This window comes from Eriocheir sinensis, chromosome 55, assembly GCF_024679095.1.
Source record: "Eriocheir sinensis breed Jianghai 21 chromosome 55, ASM2467909v1, whole genome shotgun sequence".
Classification (NCBI taxonomy): domain Eukaryota; kingdom Metazoa; phylum Arthropoda; class Malacostraca; order Decapoda; family Varunidae; genus Eriocheir; species Eriocheir sinensis.
This window is the reverse complement of record NC_066563.1, coordinates 145,537-156,131: the sequence shown is the minus strand read 5'-3', so window position 1 is coordinate 156,131 and position 10,595 is coordinate 145,537. Positions and strand designations below refer to the sequence as shown.

General features: G+C 42.3%; 1 protein-coding gene across 2 annotated transcripts in view; it reads left to right on the top strand.

Moving 5' to 3' along the window:
* LOC126983863 (U-scoloptoxin(01)-Cw1a-like) overlaps nucleotides 1-8,500 on the top strand; it is a 34,637-nt gene extending 26,137 nt beyond the window's left edge. The window contains exons 2-4 of one of the 2 annotated variants that reach the window (XM_050836995.1): nucleotides 674-791; nucleotides 4,407-4,563; nucleotides 6,285-8,500. In XM_050836995.1, the coding sequence (XP_050692952.1) occupies nucleotides 674-791; nucleotides 4,407-4,563; nucleotides 6,285-6,527 (518 nt within the window). In that variant the 3' untranslated portion in view covers nucleotides 6,528-8,500. The remainder of the gene's footprint in view (nucleotides 1-673; nucleotides 792-4,406; nucleotides 4,564-6,284) is intronic. The other variant, XM_050836994.1, reaches the window with a different exon arrangement.
* The last annotated feature ends 2,095 nt before the right edge of the window (nucleotides 8,501-10,595 follow it).

The following is a 10,595-nucleotide window of genomic DNA, read 5'->3' as shown; positions in this document are numbered from 1 at the left end:
TGATGTTTTGGGTCTTTTTTGTGTGTGTCTGTCTGTATGTGTATGTGTGTTACAGGCTATGATGCTGGTCTTGTGTTTCAGAGGTGAGTGTCTCAGTAGAGCGTGGTAGCGCGTCTTGCAGAGGTAGACCAATGCTATTCTTGTGTTTCAGTGTTGAGAGACTGCCGTGCTGTACAAGGAGGTTCAGATGTACAACCAAAACCAAGTGTTTCTGGGGGTCATCCTTTGCTACTAAATCATTCCAAATATTCCTCGTGTTTCAATATGATTTCATATCTCGTTTGGAGTTTCTCGTGTGGCATTGTTTCTGTTGTGCTATATAATTGTTCCTATTGGCACATATACTATATATATATATATATATATATATATATATATATATATATATATATATATATATATATATATATATATATATATATATATATATATATATATATATATATATATATATATATATATATATATATATATATATATATATATATATATATATATATATATATATATATATATATCTATATAATTTAAATCATTAGATATTTTACTCTTTATATAACACTTAAATAATTTTGAATACAGTATATTTAATTTAAATTTAAATAATGATTTATTTACTCTGATTTAAATCGATTTAATCATTTGATTTAAATCAAACCAACCCTGGCTGCAGTGTGTGTGGCGTGGGCGTGGTCGTTGCCCAGGACCCGACGCGACTCCACGCCTACTGAATACGAGCTGCCCTCTAACGCCTCCCTCCTGCTGTCTCGGAGCCTGCAGACCGGCTTTGTGTGAGTACCGGTGCTTGAAGTCGTAGGAGTAGTAGTAGTAGTAGTAGTAGTAGTAGTAGTAGTAGTAGTGGTTGTTGTAGTAGCAGCAGTAGGTAGAAGTAATAGTAGTGGTAGTGGTGGTTGTAGTAGTAGTAGTGGTGGTGGTGGTAGTAGTAGTGGTAGTAGTAGTAGTTGTAGTAGTAGTAGTAGTAGCAGTTTTTTTCTGCCTGTAGCGCCGGTATGCTTTCTTGAGTGGCCTTATGGACGGCCCCAGCCCGTTAGTGGCGCAGGCTGATTTTATTTATAGTGGCTGCCGTGATGTATGACTCCTGCTTGGCCCACGCTGCCCCCGGTGCACCTCATGACCGAAGTCGCTGAAGTTAAGGTTGATTGAAGATCCGGACATGTGGGTGATCTTCCGCCACTCAGCGATGACTTGAAATATCAGCGTGTTTCGGCGGGGATTCGAATTTAGTGTCCACTCTTGGTCCTCTTGCCCACCACGCCCTCATGCTAACCACTCGGCTACCACCTCCTCAGTAGTAGTAGTAGTAGTAGTAGTGGTGGTGGTGGCGGTGGTGGGGATATTGGTGTAGTGTTGTGGTTCTCATTTTTTGTTGCTAATAAGTATGCCTGCCGAAGGAGGAGGAGGAGGAGGAGGAGGAAGAGGAATAAGAAGAGGGGGAGAGGGAAGGTGCTGCAAATTACCTTCATCATAAGTAATGGTAATGTGAGGGGAGGGAAGGAGGAAAGGAGGGAGAGAAGAAGGAAGAGGAAGGGAGAAGAAATAAAGTAGAAGGAAAGGAATGGGGTATGCAAGAGGGAAGGAGGAAAGAGGAAAAGAAACATGTGAAATAAGGAAGACAGTAATAGGAGGAAGGAAGAAGGGGAGGAGGGAAAGAATGTTGGAAAATGAAGGAAAGGGATAAACGAAAGCAACAAAACAGAAGGGAAAAAGAAAGGGGAAAAGGAAGGAAAGTGGTTAGGGAAAGAAGGGAAGGAAAGGAAGGAAGGAAGGAAGGAAGGAAAACGTGAAAAATGGAAGCAAGGAAAAAAAAAAGAGAATTAAGGCAACAATGAATGCAAAAGGGTAGGATAGAAAGGACTGTGAGAAGGCTGTTAAAAGGAGAATGAAAGGAAGACAGTTAAGGAGAAAAGAGAAGAAGAAAAGGAAGATGGAAAAAGGAAGAAAAAAGAGAGAGAAAAAAAGCAACAATAAATGCGGAAGGGAGGGAGGAAAGGATAAAAAAGAATATAAGAAAGTGAAAGGCGTAGACGAATGAGGAGCAAGGAGGGAGAAGAGAAGGGGGGAAGGGGGTAGAGGGCGATATTCCCCTTACGAGTGATATTTAGGTGAAAGGTGAGAGGGGGACAGGTGAAGGAGGGAGGGAGTGAGGAGGAGGAGGAGGAGGAGGAGGAGGAGGAGAGGGGCGGCACCTGACGTCACTAGAATGTTTGATCAATCTGCGTAACCTCTGTGTGTGTGTGTGTGTGTGTGTGTGTGTGTGTGTGTGTGTGTGTGTCGTTATTTACATGTCATTTGTCACGCTCGTTCACTCACTCATATTTCAATTTTATGTCATGTTTGTCTGTCTGTCTGTCTGTCTGTCTGTCTGCTTGTCTGCTTGTCTGTCTGTCTGTCTGTCTGTCTGTCTGTCTGTCTGTCTGCTTGTCTGTCTGTCTGTCTGTCTGTTTATGTTCTTTCTTTTCGCTTTCTGCTATTCCTTTGTTTGTAAGAGAGAGAGAGAGAGAGAGAGAATAAACACTAAGAAATAAGATAGAAAGTAAAAGGAAAGCAGAGAAAGAATAGCAAGATAATGAACACACAAAAGTAATCCATCTACAGCTGTCCTTCCTTCTATTAATCTCCCTTCTTCTCTCTCTCCTTCCATCCTTTCCTCCTTTCTTCCCTCCCTCCTCCCTTCTTCCTCCCTCGATCTTTCCTCTATCTTCTCTCTTATCTATTTTCTTCCCTTCCTCTGTTCTTCCATATTCGTCTATTTCCCTCCCTCCTTCTTTTCTTCCCTCTATCTATATTTCTTCTTCCTTTCCTCTGTCCTTCTGTGTTCTCCCTCTTCTAATTCCTCCTCCTTCCCTCTATCCCTCTTCTACCTTTTCTCTTATCTATCTTTATTCTTCCTTTCTTCTGTCCTTCTGTGTGTCTCCCTCTTTTTTGTTCCTTCTCCTTCCCTCCCTCCTTCCTTTCCTCCCTTTATCTCTCCTGTACATTGTCTCTCATTAGTCTTCCTTTCCCTTCCCTTTTGCTCCCTCCTCCATCTTCCTTATCTGCCTACCTTCTTCCTTCCCTTCCTCTGTCCCTCCATTTCTCCCTCTCATTTATCTTTCTCATTTATCTTTCCTCCTTCCACTCTCTCTCCTTTATCAATCTTCCTTCCTTCCTCCTTTTCTCCCACTACCTTCTCCATCTTCCTTTCTCTTGTCTTAATTTTTCCTTCTCTCCCTCTTATTGATTTCTTTCCTTCCCTCCTTCATTTTCTCCTTTATCCTTCACTATCTCCTTCATCTCCGTCCTCTCTCTCCCTTCTTCTTTCCCTCCCTCCATCCCTCCTCCAGTCTCTTCCTCCTATCTGTCTTTCTTCCTCCTTCTCTCCTTCATTTTCTCCCTATCAGTCTTCCTCATTCCCTCCCTCCATCACTGTCTTTTCTTCCTCTCATATGTCTTTCCTCCGTCCCTCCCTCCCTCTCTTCCTCTACTTCTCCATCTTCCACCAATCAGTCACCCTTTTCCTTTCATTCTTTCTCCTTCCTCTCCCTCTCCTTATCCTTCTTTCCTCTTCTCTTTTCGTTTTTTTTCATGTTTCCTTTTTTATCAGTTTTCCTTCCTCCTTTCATTTCTCCATCGTCTCTTTCTCTCTTTCTTAATTTTCTGTCTCACTCATTTCTTTCTTGTCAAACTCTTTCTTTCCTCTCTCTGTTCCTTCCCTTTCTCTACATCTCCCTCCATCTTACCGCTTCCATTTCCCATAACTTCTTTTTTAATTCATATTTTTATCCTTTCTCCCTTGTCTTCCTTTTTATAATTTTTTCATGTCCTTTCTTCCTATCTTTTCTTAATCTCTTCTGTCACCCCTTCCTCCATTACTCCGTTCTCCTTCCTTTCTCAGATGACTCTTAACCCCCATGTTCTTCTTCTATTGCCCTTCTTTATTTTCTCCCTAATTTTCTTTCCTTTTTCTGGACCCCTTCCTTCAACCCCCTCCATCACCTCCTTCTTCAGGCATACACTAACTTCCCTTTCATTCCATCTTCCATCACTGCTTAAGATTATCATTCTTCCTTCATTCCTTCTCTCGGTCCTTTATCGTTTCCTCCTCCTCTTCCGTTATCATCCCCACTCCATCTCCTTTTCCTTTCTTCCTCGCACTGCTGAACACCCTGTTGCCCCTTCATTCATTGGGAGTATATGTTACCAGGCTACCAGTAAAAGCCAAATCCGTGCCAATCGCAGCGGAAGTACAGTGGAATATCCCTACACTTCCCTGCCCAACCTTTGTATTAACCAGGTGTGCCTAGGTGTACAGACTGAGCGTTACATAGTCTTTTGGTTGCCTAGTACCTATATATCATGAGTACACCTGCCCTACACCTGCTTAGCCAACTGGTATCTTCCCCCAGGTGTGACGAGAAGGTGTACGGGTTCTATGCTGACCCGGAGAACGCTTGCCAGATCTTCCACGTGTGCTATCCTTACGTGGACGCCGACCTCATAGTGAAGCTGAGGATGTTCTCCTTCATCTGCGGACCCGGACTTGTCTTTGATCAGGAGAAACTGGTGAGAGGGGGAGAGAGAGGGAGAGGGAGAGGGAGAGGGGGAGAAAGTGGGAGAAGTTGGGAAAGGAGAGTGGGAAGACAGGGAAAGGGAATGAGGGAGTAAGTAAAAGAGTTAGCTAGGGTCGAAAAGGATTGACTGCAGTGTTTAAAAGGGAAGAAGAGAGTTGAGGAGTGTTAGAGGGAGTTAGGAAGTGTTAAAAGGAGTAGCAGATCCTTCCATCACTGCTTATTTGCATTTTCCCTTCAGAACCTCACCTCTTTTTTTTTTTTTTTACAGCAGATGAGTCAGTTCAAGGGCATAAAAAATGGATACAAATGTGAAAAAAAAGCCCGATACTCACTGCTATACCCTTCTTCCTTCATCCCTGTTTTCTTCCTTTCTTTATTTTCGTATCATCCTATCTTCCTCTTTCTATCATTTCATCCTTATTCCCATTCCTTTTCAAGTCCCTTCTTCCTTCATCCCTGTTTTCTTCCTTTCTTTATTCTCGTTTGATCCCATCTTCCTCTTTCTATCATTTCATCCTTATTCCCATTCCTTTTCAATTCCCTTTTCTCCAACTTCACCCCCTCCTTCACCTTCGTCCCTTCTTCATCTACTATTCTTCCCTTCTTCTTCAGTGTCTTCTAATAACCTAATTTCCCCTTCATTCCCTTGTCTTCCTTTTCTATATTACTTTCTTCTTCACACCACTACTCCTCATCCCATTCCTAATTCATTTCTTCTCTTTCTTCTTTTCCTTCATCTTCATCTTCATCCCCTCTTTACTTACTTATATACTTATTATTCCTTCTCTTCTTCCTACCATCCCCCCTTTCATACCTCCTTTCTTTCCTTCCATTCATCCTTCCTTATTCTTTTCTTCCTTGCTTCCTCCTCTCATTTATTTATATTTTCCCTTTTTATCCTTTTTTTTTCCCTTATGCATTCCTCGTTATTCATTTATCGTTCATTTCTTCTCCTTTACTGCTCCTTCATCCTTCTTCAATTCTTTCTTCATACTTCTATCACACTTTATTTCATCTATTGCTTCCACATTTCTCATTCTTCCTTCATTCATTCCTTATCTTTATGGTTCCTCGTCACCTTCATCCCTTCTTCATCCACTATTCTTCCCTTCTTCTTCAGTGTCTTCTAAAAACCTAATTTCCCCTTCATTCCCTTGTTTTCCTTTTTATATTTTTTTCATGTCCTTTCTTCCTATCTTTTCTTATCTCTTCTGTCACCCCTTCCTCCATTATTCCGTTCTCCTTCTCCTTCATTCTGTATCAATTTCCTTTCTTTATCTACTTACTTGATCCCCCTCCGCCACCGTTTCCTCATTCAATATTTCTCTAAAACATTCCATTTCCTTTCTTTAACTTCTTCTTCCCCTCCGCCACCAACTTCACCTCATCCTATACTTCTCGTAAACTTCCTACCGTTCCCACGCCTCTACTTCTTTGTTTCCTTTCACTGTATTTCTTCCTTCCTTCGCCCTTTCTTTTCTTAAACATCCCTCCGTTCCCATTCCTCCTCTGTTTCTTTGTTTCCTCTCCCTATATCCCTTTCTTCTTCGCCTTCGTCACCCCTTTTCCTAAACATCCTACCTCTGCTTCTGTTTTTCCTCTCCTTGTAATATTTTCTTCATCTCCTAAACATCCTACCGTTCCCACTCCTTTATTTCTTTGTTTCCTCACCCTGAACACCTTCCTTCATCGCCTCTGTCGCTCCTTCTTCAGGTGTGTGACTACCCGGAGAACGCGATCCCCTGTGAGGCCGCTGAGTCCTTCTACAGCGTCAACAATTACTTTGGACGCATCGACCTCAACTTCCGCGAGGCCCCGACGCCGACTTTGCCCGAGGAGACGGAGTTCAGGCTGCAGACCCTCGGCGAACTTCGGCGAGACCTCGAAGACGCTGCCGCTGCCGAAGACGAGGCTGCCGCTCCCAACGACTCCCCTGAGCTCGACATAATTTCTTAGCGAGTCGGATTCGATTCTTTTGGTTCGCTGCGGCTGATTACTTCCTTAGTAGCTTATCCTCCGTTCTTACCAAGCCGGTTTGGATTTTATGGTTTGCTGTGACCTTAGTTTTCTTTTAATGAAATGATTTGTTTTTTATGTGCATACCGTCCCATTTAGACAACTCTTAATGTATTAGTTTGTGCTATACCGTCAAAATTGGTCCTTTAGTTTGTTTTAGTGTTTTGGGGAAGATTTTCCTTATCAAGCCGGTTTGAACTCTGTGGTTCGCTTTAGCATTAGTTTTCTTTTGATGAGCTGAGTTGGATTTTATTAAGGTAAAATTTAATGTTTTAGTTTGTGCTCTGTCGACAAAATGCGTTTTCTATCTCGTTTTAGATTTTTGGGGATGTTTTTCATTTACTCAGACTTCATTGTGTTGTTTATGGCAATTCACACGTAAAAATTATGTTGTTTATTGTAAATCGGAGCAAGTCATAAGTCGGAGTAAGTCGTAAGTCGGATCCACAGTCCACCATCGTTCGTTGTAAGTCGGACTTACCTCTTCTCTTTATAATCTTTCACTCGTTCACTCCCTCCATCCAACACTGCTCAGGTATAGATTTATTACAAGGGACTTCACGGTTTACTGTAAGCTGTCAGTGGCTTCTGAGTCCGTCAAGCAAAGGGGGAGTGAGCTTAGGCTTAGTGAGGTAGGCTGGACCTGCTGTTTGTTAGTTTTGTTATGTTATACGTGTAGGTTATTGGTCTGTTTGATGCTGTAATTTGTGACTCTGGTGCTGTTAGTATTATGATCTTTTCTTGTTTTGTTTTCAACGTGTATTTTTATTCTGCTTTTCCTCATTTTTTCTCTGATTTCCTAACTGCCTCCTATTCTGTCTCTCACTCTTCCTTTACTTCTTTCACTCTCTCCTTCCTCTATTCCTTCCGTTCTTCCTTCCTTCCTTGCTCCTCTTTTTCGTTCTCTCTTTCCTTCCTTTCTCTTTTATTCAGTTCTTCCTTCCTTTCTTCCAGGTCCTTTTTCCTTCCTTCCCTCCTTCCATTCATCCATTGTTCCTTCATTCCTTTCTTCCATACCTCCTTCCCTTCCTTATTTTCATCCTTCCTTACTCTTTTCTTCCCTGCCTCCTTCTTTCACTTACTTATTATTCCATCTCTTCTTCCTACCATCCCTCCTTTCATACTCCCTTTCTTTCCTTCCATTCATCCTTCCTTATTCTTTTCTTCGTTGCTTCCTCCTTTCATTTCTTTATATTTTCCTTCCTACCTTCCTCACTACTCCTACCATTTCTTCCTTTCATTTTTCCTTTTCTTCCTTCCTTCCCTCCTGTCTTCCTTTCATTCTTCCTCCCTTCTTCGCTTCGATGTAAACCTAATCACTGTTTTGTTGACCTTCGATGTATTTTTTTTCTGTTCCAATAATGCGTTGCCTGGAGTCACACAATCTTCATGTATACTCTTCCACAAACACACACACTTGTCTTATTACCCAACCATCCCATCACCCTTTACTCTCCACCCTCCACCAGTCACATCCCTGCCTCCTCATCCTCCTCTCGCACCTTCTCACCTCCGCCTCCTCCTTCTTCACACTCCTCCTCTTACTCTTCCTCATAACTTGTTTCACCATGTTACGGGACGATAGCGTGTGTGTGTGTGTGTGTGTGTGTGTGTGTGTGTCCCACTTTCTATCGCTAACGAGGCTCTGGGTTTGAGTTTGCGTTCGAATCGTTGTAAGTGAAGCCTCGAAACACGTCATCATTTTTCTAATCTCGAGGTATAAGTTTCATTAGAAAGACGCAAATTCTATTCTTGACTCATTAAAAATATAACGAGGAGAAAACTGAGATGCTGAAAACTGACAAAGAAAAAATGAAAAGAACAAGCTCCATCATTTACAAGAGATAGTTTCTCGCAATGTGGCAACTTGGAGGTTACGTGAGATACCAAATACTGATATTATCATTTCCATATAAGTTTTAAATTAGACAGACAGTATAAAGAAAATATAACAAAAAATATATCAAAGCGATATTTATTATTCAGCTACAAAGATAAAGGAAAGAATACATATTTCGATTTCACGTTTTCTATGGTTAAGGAAAACTGTTCAACGGAGAGACACGGAGAAGGAAGGGACGGCCTCGGTATTGGTCTGGTGCTGGTTTTGTGTGTTGTGTTGCGTCTCCAGGAGCACCGCAGGACTGCCAAGTGTTGCTGCGTGTTGCTGAGGAGCCACTGAAGCAACGCGCAAATGTGAGGTGAGGAGCAGACCAAGATGTTTATGTTGAGATGTTAGAGGTAGTGAAGCAGTAGTCAGAGAGAGAGAGAGAGAGAGAGGCGAGTGGGGTAGTAGTGCATCTTTGCTCACCGATACCGAGGTACTCCCAGCAAGGCGAGTCTTAGATTTTAATTATTCATGTTATTAAATAGTTTTTGCCTTTGAAGCGGGAGAGCAAAATGTTTTTTAGTCTTTTCAGATATCTGTTCACCCCTGCTTTGTGATCTACTACTGTGGCCTTCTTTGGTCTAATTTTTCACAGTGGTTCGTGTAAGATTGATTGGTTTATTGATATATCAAACATAGGTATCGGTTTATGTAACTAATTCATTTTTGGTAATTGTGGAGATTGACTCTGCGCCTCCAAAATACGATATTACGCCTCCATATTATAGTTAAGGGACAAAATACACGTCCCTCAACCATAATATGAAGGCGCAAGTACTTAAAAGTAAAGAAAAAGGCCTAATCCCTTTCCCCTAACGATCTCTGGGGACCCGTGGGAAATCTTTTTTTTTTTTTGGGGGGGGGAGGAGGTGGCTACGCTTTCGTGAATATTATCCTCATTATTATTTGATATATTATGTATATATTATTATATATTATCGTGACGTGGTGTGAGGATTTCTCTCATTGAAGCATCTTGCAACCCTACAGTCCCTCCTACCACCACCACCATGGCGGGCGCGACTGCGCGACTGACGTAAATATTTACAATTTATTTTATATCACAAGAACGAGTGATTTGCTACGGCAAAGCAATACGGCAATGTGTTGTATGGACTCTAAACCCTTCACACAGCACCAGGGCGTTCGTGGCTGTGAGTTGGGTCTTAATCTGAAATAATACCGAAAAAGAGAGGTAGATTGACTGGAAATGTCAAATCTCATCTCTCGCTAAATCATCTTCCTCTAGGTTAGGTTCCTGTACCGTCTTCGCCAGTTCTTTCCCCTTACAGATGCTGTCCATATACAGGAGCCTTGTCCGCCCTCGTATGGAGTGTGCATCTCGTGTGTGGGGTGCCCCACACACACAGCTCTCTTGGACAGAGTGGAGTCTAAGGCTATTCGTCTCATCAACTCCCCTCCTCTTACGAGCAGTCTTTTGACTCCTAGGTTCCACCGCAATGTTGCATCATCGAGGAATTAAGAGAAAAGATTACAAAAACTGCTTGGTTGCCGTTGCTCCACTCACGAGGAATTGCTTTGTGGCTAATTCACGCCGAGTTGGTAAAGAGCAAAGGACCTTCAAAAGAAAAGTCTTGTCCGCTGTGCGTTTAGTGGTCAGTCAACATGTTCAAAGAAATATGGACTTGTTGCATCAACCCCCAAAGATATTAGTGTTCCCTCAGACACAGCCTCCTAGTCTCCGGAAACTCTCTTAATGTACACCTGAAAAGTATTAGAGGTAGATGGAGAGATAGAGAGAGAGAGAAAAGAAGAACATAGAAACATATGGAGTCTGCAAGGCCGGTGGGCTTATTCAAGGCAGCTCCTTTAAACTTAACCACACCTAAGCTCACCAACATTAGTGGCTCTCGCTGTTCTTGGAATTACTCTTGTGGACGGTATAATGAATCCTCTGCTGTTTTTTCGTATAAAAAGTACTTGTTTACATTGTGAATTCTTTCTCGCGGCTGTGCAGCCAAAGACGTGCACACAGGCAGGGAGAGGGAGAGGTGGGAGAGGCGGGACACCTGCTGAGCCTTCCATGACCTTGAGAGAAGTGACCTGGCTCTGGATGAGCAAGATGACAACTCTGGAATACAACGTTGTCAAGTGTCGTG